Source organism: Perognathus longimembris, chromosome 4 (assembly GCF_023159225.1).
Source record: "Perognathus longimembris pacificus isolate PPM17 chromosome 4, ASM2315922v1, whole genome shotgun sequence".
Lineage (NCBI taxonomy): Eukaryota > Metazoa > Chordata > Mammalia > Rodentia > Heteromyidae > Perognathus > Perognathus longimembris.
This window is the reverse complement of record NC_063164.1, coordinates 59,230,756-59,249,470: the sequence shown is the minus strand read 5'-3', so window position 1 is coordinate 59,249,470 and position 18,715 is coordinate 59,230,756. Positions and strand designations below refer to the sequence as shown.

The window sequence follows — 18,715 nt, the reverse complement described above, 5'->3', positions numbered from 1 at the left end:
TATTACTAAGTAAAATAGATATTATATGTCAGATTTTGGAAAAAGCAGAAGAAATTTTAACTAATGTGGTAAAAATGCAAGTCAAAACCTGATTTAACATTATTTACTTATATAATGTTGCATAGATCTCACATGGGTTTTTTGTCTGATTGATACAATCTTAATTAGTATGTACAAATACCTATTTTTAATACCAAATGTGATCTTTTCCAAAACAGATTTTTCCACATGCAAATACCTTACTTATTTTGTCTTGGTTGTTTGCCTTAACTTGATTTTTTGAGAAAAGAGGACAAAAACCACCACTAATTTTATGTTTGAATTTTTTTTTTTTTTTTTTTTTTTTTTTTGGCCAGTCCTGGGCCTTGGACTCAGGGCCTGAGCACTGTCCCTGGCTTCTTCCCGCTCAAGGCTAGCACTCTGCCACTTGAGCCACAGTGCCGCTTCTGGCCGTTTTCTGTATATGTGGTGCTGGGGAATCGAACCTAGGGCCTCGGGTATACCGAGGCAGGCACTCTTGCCACTAGGCTATATCCCCAGCCCCTTGAATTTTTATCTTGTGCATATATTGGTTTCACTAAATAAAATTTAAAAAGATGTTTTCATTGTAGAAGTGAGTGGTCTAAATTTGATAGATATTCCAAATTGCTTTGATCCCATGAAATTATTATGTTTCTTAAAATCAATAATGTTTCAAGCTGTATATAGAATTAACATTTTATCAGAACAAATCAATAGTGACAATTTAAACACTTGATAACTTTGAAGGAAGAAAAGAGCAGAAAAAATGACAACAATAATAAAGCTTACCTACTGAGACAATGTCTTCTGATTAATTATCTTGGAGGAAAACTCAGTTAAAAATCAAACAAAACAAAAACTCTGTAATTCAAACAACTTGGCATATTTTACCTGACACAGCCACTGTAAAGTCACTGCAAACTAGACCAATGAAAGGCAGAAACTTCCCAGCATCCTCTACTGTCCTCCTGCCAATCACTGCATATCAAATTGTATTTGCTGCCTATCATGTAAATTCACTCTATACCGTATACTACTCACTTTTGTTTTTCTTCTCTTTTTCTTTGTACAAAATTGTGTGAGACATTCTACTAAATAGTTGAAATGCATACAAATAGAGTAGTTTCAACCTGGGAAAAGTCACAGAGGGCTGACTCAGCCATTGCTTGCTTGCCTTGTCACAGAAAGAGCACTTTCCTATTCACAACTAGAATCAAAAGTAAAATTAAATGAAAAAGAACAGGATAGTAAGAAACATTCAGTCATCGTAATAGGAGCCTAGTACTGTTCTTATAACTCACCTGGGATGAGTTTCTTTCTTAACTTTTCAGTAATAGGACATATTTTTCTCACTACGGAGATTAATGTGCTATTGCTGCCTGTTTCTATTGCTTCTCAGTAGATCAGCATTATTGCTAACTGCAGGCAACACAGCAGAGAGAGTATATTTATTGAACAAAAATAATTTGTATTACTTTATTAATAATTAACTTTGTTGGTTTGGACTTTATCCATTCATTATCCTGTATCCTTTAATTCAAGCTTCATTGTGGATTAGGAATTTTCAAGAAAACATTGAATAAGATGTGGCACTAGGTATAAAATGTTCATACCATCTAACTTGGGCCTTCTGTATAGTAACTGTCAAATGACAACTACGATAGGACCTTAGATTCATAGGTAAAATATGTTTTGCAATTTTTGAACTAAGTGATACACACTGAATACATTGTGGCAGGAAAGCATACCAGAAATGCTGGCTATGTCTTTCACTGAATGTAAGGCATTCCATCATCCTAAAAATTGATAAGTTATTCTCATGTTTCAGGATTCATTCCCTGATGGCACTGGGGAGAATGAAATGAAGAGAGGGAAATTGGATACTTCTATATTACTAAAAAATTATCAAGAATACTTAAATCAAAGTACTTGACAATGGGTGAGAGAGACAGGAGGAACCTCATGGGATATTCCAGAGGTTAGGATTGCAAGAATTCAGTGATCTTTTAGGTTTGAAATGGGAGGGGGGAAAGCAACAGAAAACAGCCCCAAGGTTTCTGTTAATGAGCAGCTGAATGCCAGTTCTTCACACTCAAAGTTCCTTGTTGCTCAACAAACCATGGTCATTCCTGGAAGACTACCTGCAAGGAACTGATCTTGTGTTCATTTATATCAAGTCACAACAACAGCAACAAATGGAAATACAAAGGAAAACTCCTTGAAGGCAGCAGAAATCAAGCTCTTCTTACTTGCTATCCAATGCCAAAAGTGACCCTGGGTATAAAAATAACCAAGCACTTATCTCGGACCAGCAGGAAATATCTTTTTTTTTTTTTTTTTTTTTTTTAGCATAGGAACTACTTACTTAAAGAGGTGCTGATGGTAGGTCCAGTACATAGAAGGGTGAACAGAGCTCACTCCCATTTTCAGGACAATGAATATCCACTGAAGATAGTGATAAAATAAATTTGAACAAATGAGGAAGATTGCCTCTTGAAAATCCTTATTTTACCAACCAATAAAACTGATTAAGCATACTCTTCAGGGTACTAGATATGTTATAAAATTTAGATATTTGAAAGAAAATGAATTTTAGGATTACTGTTGTTATAATATCTTATTGAGTAAAACCGAAAAATACTGACAGAAATTTAAAGTAACACTAAAAACAATTCTAGGCAACAAACTCCTTGGAAATCTTCCCTATTGCTTGAATTACCTACACATGTAATATATTTCTATTCTTGTCTTTAAAACTACCATCTGTACCTCTACTACACAATCCAAGAATTAGGCGAACTGCATATATTATGTGACATAAAGATTATATAAATTTATTATAATATATATGCATGACTAAAAGTTTATCTGTACTGCATTGCTTCTTTCAGAAATTGTTATGTAAGTAACAAATGTGACAAGAAAGATGTATTAACATCTTTATCTTAATAATAAGGAGTAGAGGAAGAGTGGTAATTAACTTTGAATTTCATAATTTCTCCCCATACGTAAAAGTTTCTTAATTTTACAATTCATATGATCTCCTTTTCTTCAAGAATGATCTCATGGACACAGGCTTTAGAAGATGGAAGTGAACATTAGTTATTCTAAAATACAAATGTCCTGAGAGTATTGACAGAAAAAAATGAAGCTTCTTTTACATCTCATCCTACTGTGCTTCAACTGCATGGAGTAAGTGAGCACTAAGTATACATCTTCAACACACACACCACCACAACCACCAACATCACCACCACCATCAACAGCTTAAAAATTATCCTTCCACATAATTCTCAGAACAAGAAGTTTTAAAATCAAAACCAATATTGCTTCTGGAAATTTGCACTGACATAGTCATAATCAGACAAGGACTCTTCTCAGCAGTCTTTCCATCCTTCAGTTATGTAAAAGCAGCACCCAAACAGGGAAAGTTGTACTGTACGTTTTTGTTAACAAAATTGCCATTGGACACAATTTGGAAACATAATGCCCCCGATCTCTAAAAATCATACATTCTACCTTATGCTTGAATCATACAGTTTATCCTGCTTAAAACATACATTTAATATCTTCCTTCCCATATGATCCAGAGACTTTGATTTCATCAGAAGAAACTTGCTTTTATTTTCCAGAAGTTTGTTTGGTAACTTACAGCTACATACCTAAATACAGATGAAAGATCCTGGAAGTTTATTCCGCTAGCTAGCTCTATACCATGATGCACCCCAAACCAATTGAAAAACAAACTAAGAGATCACCAACCTAACTCTGCTTTTTTGTTTTTTTTTTTGTTTTTTTTTTTTCTAATTCTTATCATCTACAAACTATAAAGTGGTTAATGGCTGAAATTTTGCTATTTCTCGTTCTCCCTAAAACTTTGTTTTCAAAGTAATGTTTTATTGAATTAAAATATGTGCTCATACTTACATAAGCCTTGGCATAATTATAGTTTTACATAATTAGATTTTTATGTCAAAAGATTTATACTTTTATTACCCTAAGCAATATTTTAGAGCTGCCAAAGTGATTTATGCATTAATGACTTAAACTGCATAATAGAATACTCAAAGGAAGGGCTGTCAAATATTCTTACTGTGAATAGTTTATCTGAGTTTTTTAAAACTGATATTCTGGTAAATAGCAAGTTAAGATGTATGTAGAACAATCACATGATTATTCATGGTAGAACAATGGATGGCACCATGGTAAACTGATTCAATGGGAACTCATTGCATAGATCATAGGTTTAAGCTACTTACTAAAGCCTCTGGGCCACTTTACAAAAAAAAAGTTTTCGGAAATAATGTCTGCTGAGAATTTTGCTACTCCAAATGAATGATAAGTGTGGAAGCACAATACTCATCTTTTTACTAATCTGCTTATGTTAATTAAGTGACTTTTTAATATTGTTTGCGAAATTCTGCATGGTGGAGTAATGGAAGCAGGTACTGAATAGAATTACGAAACTCAAAAGTAAAATAATTAAGGAAACTTTGGGAAACAAAAGAATGGAAGTGATGAAAGTATTTTCTCTTCCTGCCTTTGAAAATGTAAAGTGGCTGGCAGGTGATGGCAGTCAATGAATTTGAATTTAAGTCCTGACTAGTTTTACAATCACATTGAATAAAACCAATATCCTCTGGGGACTTTATTCAAAGTATATGATTTATCAGTAAAGAAAAACAAAAACAAAAAAACTTTTGTTATATTAAGAGCAAAAGCATCACTGTATCTTCACGATTTATGAAGCTAATTGAAATTAGTCATTTTTCCTTCTTTGCAAATCAACCCAAGCTAACTGTATAATATTTGTTTTTAATATTAAAGATACCCAAGTACTTAAAATTGAATCCCATAAATCAAAACCCAAACAATAACTGTCTCCAAAGTTTGATATTTCATGAAAGGGTAGAAATTCTAATTTGTGTAACTAAAATATTTTTCAATATAGGTTTGCATTAGTCAATATACTAACATCTTTGCTTCAGAAATTTTTACCATCATGTTTGTGATGCTGTGTAAATTTATTAAACTTTCAGTTGTTTTCAGGTCATTTTAAGCAATTACATTACATGGACTAACTAGATTTCACATAACTATCATTTCAGTTGCAGAAACACTTTTTACTTAAATACACTCTAAATATTATACTTAGAATCTAAGTGACCTAAGCAGTTCAGATTTGTTTTATACTTAAATTCTGTAGATTGAAAAAAATCTGAAATTTCTAAAACACCAGGAAAGAATCTTGATACACTGTTGAGATTGTATATCATACTCAGGTGGGAAAGTAATGTCAAACATTCTAAATATTGTAAAAGTCCAGTTCGAATATATCAGATAGACAAAAGAGATTAAGGTGTATTTGTGTAGTTAAAGCCTCAATCCAACAGCAAGCCAAATTCTACAATTTCTACAATGTCCACACAGCATTGTAGAAAGGAAGGGAAAAAAGAAAGGACATAACCAACAATCTCTATGTTGTTTGATCATCATATACTTGATTTCACTTAAGATTAATACACAAACCTGTTTAGACAAACCTGTTTTTTTTTCATTTGTAACTGGTTGTCCAATCAAGTTCATGTAAGAAAATCTAATAATTCAGAAATGTTTATTTTTCTATCATGGAACATTTAGTTTATAAGGAAATAAGAGGAAGAGCTAGCCCTGTTCTTTGCTATTTTTTACCTGTAGTTTACCAAACGATGAGTCATTATATGGCATAAGCTATATAGCTCGTCAAACATTTACCAAAACTTAAGAGTTTCCCAAAAATCTGAGCAAGTACTTCTAGTCTTACTGATTTTTGTCCACAGAGGTAATATTCAATTTAGTTTTGATACGATTAACTAGAAGGAAACATTTAGTAGAAACATTTACCTCTAAGCTTTAAATTGGCATACACACATACGTGTGTGTGTGTGTGTGTGTGTGTGTAACATAGTGCTCCCATGGCAAACCTGAAAGAAGAAAGTGTATCTTTGAAATTGAAGTGTTACCTTAAGTTTTAAATGCCAGGTTTGCTGCAGTTTTAAAAGTGAGTACAAATAATTTCATGAATCATAGTTCCTTTTCTATATTTCTTATACCAATCATGAAATATTCTCTATTTCTTATTTTAGGATAAGTATATTCACTCAGCTTTACTGTATCAATTTCAGAAGCTCCTACATATTATGTTAATGTTATATAAAAACCCAAGAAAGGAAATGGGTGCTGTGACTCAACATCTAGAGAAAGAAACACTTATCGACTAATAGTTTTAGTATACAGTTCTCACCACAACTTTGTGAAATAATTCAAGTTGAAACAAATGAAATCATGTGTCCTCCTAAATGAATATGGATGCAATAAGTTATGGATCTTTATATTATTCTTTAGAAATAACTGTGCAAGACTGACTCATGATATCTTGTCCTCAGTGACACTGTTATTGCACTTTTGATGAATTCAATCAGAGTACCCTTGTTCAAAAAACAAATTTCTATTAGTTCACTAAGGAGAATGTCAATATCCTTTCATTATATAGTAAAGTATTATAAGTATATGCATACAATGAAATAGTTGGGGTTTCTCTGCATATGGACTTTCAATAGGTAAAACACTTTTTCAGTGGAATCCAATACAAGGAATACTAAATAAGTAAACTTTACCATTTTTGTGATAATAGGTGACCTCCACTTTCCTCTCCTCTGACCCCAGCAATGCCTGGGCAATTTGGGCAATATCATGCCTCTTCGTCTCGGGCCCATGGAGAAAGTCGCAGGTGCACGGCTTCTGCATGACATCTGGCCTGGAGAAACCAGTCATCTCACAGAACCCATCATTGCAGTAGATGATAGCACAGTTCTGCACTCTGGCATTTGCAATGATAAATTTTTTATCTGTAATAAGAAAATGGTAAGCCATCAAAAGATTCTCATAACTGCTGAAACAAATTGTTGCATAATAGAGAGTCTGAAATGCAGGTGCTTCCACCAAGTGCTAATTACCTAGACCTTTGGATACACACACACATACACACAGACACACACACTCACACAAAAGGCTATCCTGAAAAGTTTAAAGTTAGCAGTCCGAAGTAATCTTAACAGTAAGTATTAAGGAACCACTAATAAACTGTAAAAGCAAATTCTGATACTCTATTTTTGAAGTTCTGCAAGTCCTATAGGTCCTACTGGACACTCAGGCAAGCAGCTGGTTCATTGATACTTCTAGAATTCGACTTAATGGTATAATAACAATTATCTAAGCCAAAAGACAGAAATATCTTTTAACTGTCACATTTCTCACTTCAACTTTGGCCCTTTGAATACAACTTTCAAAAAGTAGTTATTACGCTTGTATTTAACCTTTTCTCTGTTCCTCTAAGGCATACTACACATCATATTTTTTAAGTGACAGAACAACAAGCTTTAACTATGAAATTACTTCACATTTTTCAGCATTTGAGTAATGCAAAGGTTAACCTTTTCGCAATGCATATTTTCCAAAAGATAAAACATATTTTCACACATATTATAATAAATATTGTGCTAACACCCCTCCCTTTTTTTTACTTTAGGAGAAACTTGAAATTGTGTACAGTAGTAAACATTCCAACGAAAAGATCTTAGCAATTTTGATAATAGGCAATATTTATTTTGTTCACAAAGTAGCAGATTGTCACATCACTACATCAGTGCCCTAAAACTGAAAACTAGATGACATAGATGCGTCTTCATGAAAATGAAGAAAGCATGAAATGTAAATTAACAGTGGTAAAGGATTATATGTGTACATTTATATGAAAGTAATTTTCCTGGTCATTAGTCTACATAAGTAGATTGATATTTTTCTAATTTGGTCTCTGTGAAATTTTATATTCTTCAATTTTTTAATTTCTCTACGACAAATTTAAAGGGAGACAAAAGAGATGAGAATGTTCCTTCTCATAATCGTCTTTTTGCATTGGAAACAAGCTTAGTTGAGACATTGCTTTCCCAAATGATCGCGTTTGCTTTATATTTGCATTGATTCAATGTAAAGTTTAGGTTCTACAAGCTAACCGCAAGCAGGCATCCCTATCATTTCTACAGCCCTGCAATTTGCCCAGGGGGAAAAAAGACAGTTTGCATGAGCTATTTCCATTGCTATTTCCATTTATTTTTCCATAGTATGCCTCGGCGGAGCTCCTGACTTTAAAAAGTCCACAATAAAACAGCCTCAAAATGTATACCCAAGGCTTCTACAAGCACGTTCCCTTTAAGATAGTAGAATAGTAGGGCATTAAGTAGCAAGGCATAATGGAGCTGTGGGAGCAGAGGATCGAATTGCCTTGTATAATGGAAACGGTAACCTAAAATGTAAATCAAAATTAATATTAGAGAGCGAACGCTAGCTTGCGCTGCCTCTGGAACCTGCTGGCTGGGTTTCACAGCTCGTGAAGTTGCCAGAGCCCAGGAGTTGCCTGGCTCCCCAGCTCATAAGCCGCGGATGCTAAGCGCACTATCCAAGCGGAGAGCCAGCGAGCGAGAGCGGAGAGAACAAATCAACTTACTTTGCCCTTCAAATTTCCGTATGATGGTGCCCAGGAATGTGTTCTGTGGTGCCACATGCCCCCTGCGAACAGGCATGGTGACCCCGGTCTTCCGAGGAGCGCTCCCCCGCGAGCTCCAGACTTCTCCCGGGATCTCTCCTCGGCTAGAGCCCAGGCCAGCGCGCCAGCCGCTCTTTGTGGCAGAGCATCCTCGCTGGAAACCAGCAATCTCTTCCCATTAGCACCACTTCTAGACACTCGCTGTCCTCAGGACCGGAATCCAACCCATTCCCCGCACCTTCCGGAGGGGACCTGGCACCGGACTGCCGCGGGGGAGCGGTCTGGTGGTGGGGGCAGGGAAGGAGGCGGGGTGAGGGGAGGCGGCGGGGCGGGGGAGGGCTGTGGGAGGGCTGTGGGAGGGAGGTAGTGGTGGGGGCGGGGTAGGTAGGGGTGGCGGGGGAGTCACAAGGGCAATCGATCCTTTTCTCTTCTTCCAAGCAGCGCCAATTTCCTAGTGCAAATGGGCTTCACATGGCTGGTGCCCAGAGCCCTGGCGATGATTGGCGTAGAGGGTAGAGGTAGTGGGGAGCGGGGGGGGGGGGGGGGGGGAACCGACTTGGGAGGCTTTTTTACGAGGGGGAAAAAGAAAAAGAGGATGGGACTGGAGGGGGGAATTGACGTTTCTATCCCCGCCCTCTTCTCCTACCCGCGCGCGCGCGCGCACACACACACACACACACACACACGCACGCCCAAACACACACACAGCCTTTATCTGGGTGCTTGGGCGCCGCCACAGCTCGGATTACTCAAGCGTGCTTTAACGAAAGCCAGCCAAGAAATCTCCAAAACTCAGTGACAAACCGCCACTCTGGGAAGAGGATGGGTTTCAAGGAGCCACGAGGCTCTGTCCCAAGGCTTCGCGGGCTGCTGTAGCTAAAACACCTTTCGCTACAAATAACAGATAGGTGTGAACACAGCCCTTCAAGAAGGAGGGCTTCTAAGGTCTGCTGTCGCAGTGCTCCAGGAGGTGGGGGATTGGGGTTGAGCCCATTGAGAGCGCAGGATTCCTCTCAGGGTGCGCCTGGAGATGGGAGATGCAGCCCGGGCTGAACTGGCACTCAGCTCCCATATTGGAGAGATGGAAAGCAAACCAAACCGCCCGAGCCATGTCCAGTGTTCCTGAGTCCCTGGGGAGTTTCAAGTCTGGGGGTGAGGGGGTCTCTAGAAACCAGGGGCTACAAGAAAGAAGAGCATTGAAAGGGTTGTACACAAGGCTCCTTTACAAAACAAGGAGTTTGATATGGGCGAGGCTGGTCGCTTGGGGGAAGGAACAAAAGGAGGGTGGGGCTAAGAGTTAGCTGCCTGGTAGTGACCTCCCAAGCCTTTCATCTCCTGAACGTTCTAGAGGGCCACCTCCTGCCCTCTAAGCCCTTTTATAACAGAAAAGATTCCAGGAGCAGTATAAAGTACTCTCTCTCTCTCTCTAGGTTCTTGCTTCTCAGAGGCTGGCTAACGCGGGAATCTCGTGTAACATACTCTTCTGTCTAAATAGTTCCACAGAGTTAGGGCATCAAATGCCTCCAGCGAGCATTGAGAGGCAAAGGTGTGTTTTCTTTTCTTCTTTCTTCCTTCTTCTTCCTTCTTCTCTTCTCTTCCTCCTCCTCTTCCTCTTCCTCCTCGTCCTCCTCGTCCTCCTCCTCTTCCTCCTCCTCCTCTTTCGTCTCCTTCTCCTGCTTCTTCTCCCTCTTCTCCTCCTCTTCCCGGTCCTCCTCCTCCTCTCTCTTCCTTCTCTAAATGCTGTTTGCCACTTAATAGGACAGAAGATGAACAAGGGCAAATGTCTTATTTCCATGTGAAAGAGAGATCTGTATATCTCAATTAAAACATATAATAGCATGCTGCCGTTTTGGTCTCTATTTGAGGAGAGTGAGGTAAGTTGGAGCTTCACCCTACTATTAGTACTTTTTCCTGTATCTTCAATTGATGGTTCTCCTGTTTTCTCAGGAGAAACTCAAATAAAAAATGAGGAGGGTAGGACTGAGAAGGGCTAGGACACAGAGTTAATTTGGGAGGAGATGAATTGTATGGATTGTGATAAATAAGAGGGAAAGAAACATAAACACTTTTTTTTACATTCTAGAAAACGTATGCTGAAAATAAAACAAACTAAAACAAGATACCAGACAATTCTTATTTGCCTTATTCTTATTGCCTAAGAATATGGAAACTGCTGGTTTTTAGTAGTACTTTAAAACCAATCTATGAAAACTCTGGGCTCTTAGGGTAGCTCAAATTGTTCTGAATTAGTATATTAGCCTATCTCAGAATATAAAAAGCATGGTTGTTCTAACAGCTGCTTTATTCTCCTCTTTTCCTCTTTCAATAGATCATTTACTCAGTTCCCTAGCTCCATCTGTACTTGGACAGCATCCTTATAGGTGAGGAGTGTGTGGCGCTATCCATGGTGCTGACTCTCTACTACTACAGCGACTACTCTGCTTACAACCAGCCAGACAAGAGACCTGCAAACATAGGCAAGTGGTTTTGACATGTCACATACACCAACCTTATCATCAAAACCCAGAGAAACATACAGCACCCTTTCACCCATGTCTGTTCCTGTTGCTGTTTCTTCTTTTCCTTTTCCTTTTTTTAAATTTAAATTTTATTGTAAAGGTGATGTACAGAGTAAGGGTTACAGTTACATAATTAATGAGTACGTTTATTTTTAACAGTGTTACCCCTATATTCTCCCACTTTCCCCATGATCTCCTACCCCCAAGTTGTAAGTTCATTTCTAATACAGTGTCTTGTGAATATAACCTTTGAATTGGTTCACCCTTTCTCCCACTCTTTCTGTGATTCTCTTTTCTTTCCCCAAATCAGATAAACTTACATACAAGACATAGCATACAGAAATAAAAAGTAATGACAGCAGGGAATGAAAGAATAAAAGAAATAAAAAAGAAATAACTGCATACATACAATGGAAAAAAATCTCTTATTTCCATTTCTTGAAGTTCAATTCAATAAGCATCATTTTATACGGTCATAAGCACATAGCTTAGCTATTGAGCCATTGTGATCTCCCTTTGGTCTCACTGTGATGCTTAGAGTTCTGTATAAATAAAACAAAATTTACCCTCATCACCCAAAGAATAAAAGGATCAATAGATAACTGAACAAACTGCACACTGTGTGGGGAGTGATTAGGATTTCCTATATGCAGTTTCATTATAATGACATACTAATATAACAGTAGTTTGTATAACCTGCTGTTATAACTGTATTAACCATAAATTCATATAGTTAATAAATTTTAAATCCTGTAAACTATATTGAGTACTGCTTTAAGGTCATAGTTACTTCCAAATACTTCCAATTTTAAAGAAAATATTTGTTTTTTGCATGACAAAATATATTTATATGAAGAAATTAGATGCATAGTTTCTATTTATAAGTCAAATACTATACTGACATCGAGAAATACTGGCATTCCACTTACTTTTTCAAAGAGTAAAATTTACTTTCAGCTCCTAGAAATGCGCTGTTTCTTTATGATTTCAGAATTTTCTCTGTTAGGACTGGTTAAATAAATACAAGATTTAGTGAATGTTCCATTGTCTTTATAATATGAGTAACCTTTGGGCTTCACATTTGTTTCGCCAGTCACAGTTAGCTCTATGAGTAATTTATTTAATAATTCAATGTAAAATCATGAAACATTCTGTAATCTATATATTATAGTTGATTGATATGAACAGAAGATTAATGGCATACTGTTTCTAAATTATCTCAATAATTGGGTTCATACATTATATATTGGTACAGTGGGGGAATACATTAATATATACTTAGCCAATAATAGAATCAAACTAGAGGATGATGACCATGAGTAGTTAGTGGCTAGTAAATTATCTTCTCTAACACCTCCATCATCTGCAAAAGCTAACTCTGGGTTTTATGTTGTTTAAGAATTTTTAAGCTGGGCTGGGAATATGGCCTAGTGGCAAGAGTGCCTGCCTCCTATACATGAAGCCCTGGGTTCAATTCCCCAGTACCACATGTATGGAAAACGGCCAGAAGTGGCGCTGTGGCTCAAGTGGCAGAGTGCTAGCCTTGAGCAAAAGGAAGCCAGGGACAGTGCTCAGGCCCTGAGTACAAGGCCCAGGACTGGCAAAAAAAAAAAAAAAAAAAAAAAATGTTTAAGCTTACACACACACAGTAGCTCAACGGCTGTGTATGTATGATCATATAAGACAAGGATAAGCAAACTCTATTGTTGATGTTATATTTAAAGTTCTGGGTGAATTTCCTTTGGCGTATGCCAAGTGGCTACTGTATATGATTTTGGTACACTGGGTATTGTATATATGCCTACCTGATCTAGGGAAGGGAAAGAAAAATGAGGGTGTAAGATACCACAAGAAATGTACTCACTGCCCTATTTTGTAACGGTACCCCTTTTGCACAACACCTTGTCAACAAAATTTAATTAATAAAAAACGATGACATACAGAAAAAAAAGAATTTGTAAGTTTTGAATTATTTTGATTGTTGGGGGAAATCCAAATGTTAATTAAAACACATAAACTGTTATAATCCTAGGACTATGCTATAATTATTGTATACTATACATATTATGTATTCTACATTATATTATAATAAGTATGTTATATACTTATTATATACTGTACTTATACTACAGTATACTATAATTATTGAAAGATACAGGATGAATTCAGATTTATGTTTCCAAATTACCTAAATATATATGTTGTTTTTAAAGTTAAGGTTTTTTCCCCTAAAATTTACGCAAACATTTCTAGCACTGCTTATCACACAGTAAGCAATCAGTGAATTTCCTATGCACTTAATTCTGCATACAAGTTTACAAAATTAATGAAAATTTGCTTTGAAACTTCTATGAGAAGCAACTGAAACATCACATATTTTGCTTGAATATTTAAGAAGAGTGGCTTACAATTATGACATATTTGAGCTGTATTATTTTATTTAGAGGAAATGAAAACATTTTAAATTAGGTTGGAATACAAATTGATAAAATTTATATAAAATTTTTTGATTTGTCAAAGCTAATGTATTTGTGTAATGACCACAATGTTTTATTGGATTGGGTACATTAATGGAATCATATTCTAAGGATAATGTTGCTGTATGGATTTTATACTACAAACGGAGTCACAATTAATGTAAGAAAATCTGACTTTATAATTATGAATTAGGCAGATTTGTATTATGCTAGACCTCATTAGTAGTAAATATTTTGAACATTGATATTACAGCCATAATATTTCTTTGCAGTTTGGAAAAATGAAAAATGGCAAATAAAAGACTGAATTCTAACATCAAATTGCTCTTTATAGCAGAAACTAAGACAATTGAACTATTTTATTTATAGCTTATTTCTACATTCAGTATGTCTACTACTAATTTTTGTTTGTGTGCAGAATAAATAAAAACATAGGCATGCAATGCTTAGCACAAAATCTAGCAAACAGAGAACATTTAAATAACAGCTGCCCTACATTATAAATAAGAATTATTTCTAAATCAACAGTGTTAGCATGTAGGATTTCATAAATCCAGATTAAGATTGTGTGTGTGTATGTGTGTGTATTCATGAGTGTGTCTGTCTGTATCTCTGTCTGTATTTGTAAGAGAGAAAGAAGAGAGTTGAAGGCATGAAAAGCAAATTATTTAATGGAACAGGTACATCATGTCCAGTGAAATATCATGAGTGTGTCCAGTGAGAGTTCCCAATGCATTGACACAGCATATTCACTTAAATTGTGAACATTTCATCAGAAAAAAATAGATCCTTTACTGATGGCATATGTATATGTTAATTTTAATCCACAAGGTTACTATTTACTTTTAACATACACATTTTACAGGAATATACTTTATATATAAAATTTTATACAAATTGGTAATGTTTACCTTAGCTCTTTGATAATATGAAATTTACATTAGCAAACTTCCACGAAAAGTGAGGTGTTATAGTTTCATTCCTCCAAATATTCTCCTGATTCTGAAAAATAATAATTCATCAGTAATTGACAAATGACATTGTGGCCAAATTGTAATAAAACCTGAAACTAAAAGTTTGTAAAATAAAACTTTATATAGGTACTCTGGGTGAACACTTAGTAGTGTATATTGCCTAGATGATAATTTTACTCAATTTTAAAGTAATTCTGTACTTTGAACAAAAATGGAAAAATCACTTATGTTGTGTGGGGTTTTTGTTTGTTTGTTTGTTTGTTTGTTTGTTTTTGCCAGTCCTGGGGCTTGAACTAAGGGCCTGAGCACTGTCCCTGGCTTCTTTTTTTTTTTTTTTTTTTTTGCCAGTCCTGGGCCTTGGACTCAGGGCCTGAGCACTGTCCCTGGCTTCTTCCCGCTCAAGGCTAGCACTCTGCCACTTGAGCCACAGCGCCGCTTCTGGCCGTTTTCTGTATATGTGGTGCTGGGGAATCTAACCTAGGGCCTCGTGTATCTGAGGCAGGCACTCTTGCCACTAGGCTATATCCCCAGCCCCCCTGGCTTCTTTTTGCCACTTGAGCCACAGCACCACTTCTAGCCTTTTCTATATATGTGGTGCTGAGGAATCCAACCTAGGGCTTCATGTATATGAGGCAAGCACTCTTGCCATTAGGCCCTATTCCCAGCCCCTATATTGCTTTTTGAAAGATAAAATAGAGTAAAAACTTTCCTTAAACCAGTACATAATAAAATAATTTTAGTTGACATATTTATTTTTATCCTTATCTAAATATTTTTGTGGTAATCATTAATTTTAACTTTGTAATAGCAAAATTTTAAAACAATCAAAATCTCACAGTTAATATATAGAAAAGTGATGGTATAACACATGACATTATTTTATAATAATTAATCTTTACAATTTCAGATATAATATCAATCTTGAATAAGCACTCAGTAAACGTACTTTGAGTTATCAAATATTGTTAATGAGTTTTTATTGTAAGGGTGATGTATAGAGGAATTACAGTCACATAAGTAAGGAAATGAGTACAATTCTTGTTGAACATTGTTACACCCTCCCTTGTTTTCTCCTGCTATCCCTCCCCAGATTCTCCTCCCTCAAGTTAGAAGTTCATTTCCAACATAGTGTCTTGTTAATATCACTGCTGCCTTAACTCACCCTTTGTTCTGTATCTCACCATTTCTGTGATTCCCCTTCCCAACGGCAAGTCAGATAAACTTACATACAATACAAAGTGTCCCTAAATAAAAAAACAAAACAAAACAGTGACAACAGGGGGCAAAACAAATGAAAAATAAAGAATGAAAGAAAAAAGAAACAACTGCATTCAGTACACTAAGTAACAAAAAAACCTCTTGCTTCCATATCTTGGAGTTCATTTCAAATAACATTATTTTATAAGGTCATATGTGCATAGCTATTGAGCTATTGTGATCCACTGTTAGAATTATCCTAGATATATACATATACTAATTATTACAAATGAGGTAAACCATGCAGCCTCTGTTTCTTACCTCACTTAATATGATATTTCCAAGTCTTTCTATTTCCTTAAAAATAGGGCAATGTCATTCTTTCCAGAACTCAATTATGTGTGTATGTCTATAACATATATACAATATTTATATTTACTACATATATATGTATATATAACATTTTCTTGATGCATTCATCTACTGAGGGTCATCTGGGTTGATTTCATGTCTTGGCTATGGTAAATAATTGATAATGAATATATTGTGGGTTGTTAAATCTGTCTTTTTGTCTTGAAGGAAGCATTAATTTGAGTCTGATTTTTCCAGCATCTTTGAGCACTTTGTGCAAAATTATGGGACCACTTATGATTCTTACTTGTGGAAGCAATTGAAGAGCTTTGGGGAACACATTCAATCTAAGTTTAAAAGCATAAAATGTTGATTTAGTATTAAAAATTCCCATTATGAGAGAAATACTTAAGTGTTTCTAGCAATTTTATGAAGGGAAAATAATGTAATAATTAAGTGGTTTAGGACTTTCTTCAGTCTTAGTCTTTTACTGAAAAATTTAGCATTATTTTCATCACTCATGAGAATATTGTATCAAAATTTATCAAGTTTACAGTTAAGTGTATTAAGGTATGTTTGATACTAAATAAAATGCACACTGTTTAAGGATTTCTTGAGTTTGTTTTATTTTGACATCATTACAGATTCATCCAGCTGTAAGAAATAATACATAAGGCTCCAATTTATCTTTGCCCAATGCTATTAATGGTGTCACCTTATGTAACTATAGAACAATATGTAGCTGATAGATAATACAAACTACTCTGGAGTTTGTTAGTTACTAGAAATACTAGTAACAAGAACAACACATCCCACAACTTTTTTATACTTCATATGGAATTTTATAATTAAAGGGTACAGAATGAAATCAACAAAGGTATGAGGTATATAACTGAAGTTTAAAAAAGTTTCCATATGTGGCCTCTCAGATGGCCAACTCAGAGACTGGCTTAGTTTCTTCCAACTGAAGCTGTATGGCCCAAGGCCTCAGGCATACAAAATACTCTTCCCAGGAGACTATTCCAAGGACTCAGTTATCAATTCCCAGGAGAAAAGACAAGCCTTCCTTTGGAAGTATGGAATTTGAAGAACCTAGGTAAGTGTTCACTTTTGTTTGAAAATTTCAATTATCTCTTCAGAATGAACATTTAATGACACTGGAGAAGCTATTAATTGAAGAAGGGATTCAGGCCTTTGGAGAGAGCAATTCCTAACAGTAGAGGTATCAACTATCATTATATCAAAGTGTGAGTTGTTGCCTCCAATATACACATGCAAGTTAGGAGAGAAGACAAACGTAAGACTACTCAAGTTTTATCTTTCCAACTTCTCATCTTTCTCTACTAACAAGTATGATCGTACTAACAAGTTTTAGATTTTTCTGTCCTTTTGGACACACATTCATTTCCTAGAAGACCTTGTGTTATTTATTTTAGGATTACTAATATTGAGCCTGCCATCTGGAACATAGTGATGTCCAATCAGTTATTATGTGAATGGGTGGATGAAAGGAGACCACAGAGTTAAAAAGAAGGTTAATGGGACAGATATGACAAAGAAAGAAAATGTAGGAATTAGGAATGGGAGTAAAAGAGGATGAAAGATTGGAGGAAGAAAGAGAAGTAGGAAGGGAATGAAGAGAAGTGGGAAGAGAGAAAGAAAAGATGAAGGAAGAATAAAAGAGAAAACCAGGAACAGGAGAAAGAAAAAAAAAAAAGAGTGATCCTTACATCTACTGAATCCAGAAAACATTTAACAGAGCACCACCGAGAATACACATCATAACTCAACCCAGATGAATATGAAAGAGATATTTAATTTCCAAGTCCCAATAAATATCTATATCTAAATAAACCTGACATTTTTTTCATTCAGGGATTATAACATATGCTTGGAATTCACAGTTGTTTGTAAATAATTTACTATGAAATTGAATCCATTTTAATAACATTATACAGAATATATACATACACACATACACAGTAAAGCAATATACTCAGAGTGACATAAAATCAATTGCACCTTGAAACTACTAAACAGAAATATATTTTCAATTAAATAACTTTTGCTTGACTATAAATCAAAGAAAATCATCTGGGCACATTAGTTCTTGACTGTAATCCTAATTACATAGAAAGATGAAAACCGAGGATAGAAGTTGGAAGCCAGTCCAAATAGGAAAATTTGTGAGAATCTTGTCTCTGATTAACCACCAAAAAGCCAGAAATGGAGCTTTGGCTCATGTGGTAGAGTGCAATCCTTGAGCAAAAAAAGCTAAGGGATAGTACTCAGGCCCTGAGTTCAAACAGCAGCATCTACACACACACACACACACACACACACACACACACACACACACAGAATCATACTCATATGTGATCATTATTTATTTATATAATGTAAGTCAGGGTTCATACATAAAACTACACAAACTTTAATAATATTTTTAAATTTTTTTTTAAAGATTTTTTGTGGGCTGGAGATATGGCCTAGTGGCAAGAGTGCTTGCCTCCTATGCATGAGGCCCTGGGTTCAATTCCCCAGCACCACATATACAGAAAATGGCCAGAAGTGGCGCTGTGCCTCAAGTGGCAG

At 35.7% G+C, this 18,715-nt stretch overlaps 1 protein-coding gene across 1 annotated transcript in view; it reads right to left on the bottom strand.

Moving 5' to 3' along the window:
- Positions 1-8,639, bottom strand: part of Kcnh7 (potassium voltage-gated channel subfamily H member 7) — a 450,536-nt gene extending 441,897 nt beyond the window's left edge. The window contains exons 1-2 of the mRNA XM_048344279.1: positions 8,564-8,639; positions 6,678-6,908 (exon numbers count right to left, since the gene is read on the bottom strand). Of these exons, the coding sequence (XP_048200236.1) occupies positions 6,678-6,908; positions 8,564-8,639 (307 nt within the window). The remainder of the gene's footprint in view (positions 1-6,677; positions 6,909-8,563) is intronic.
- Positions 8,640-18,715: the final 10,076 nt, after the last annotated feature.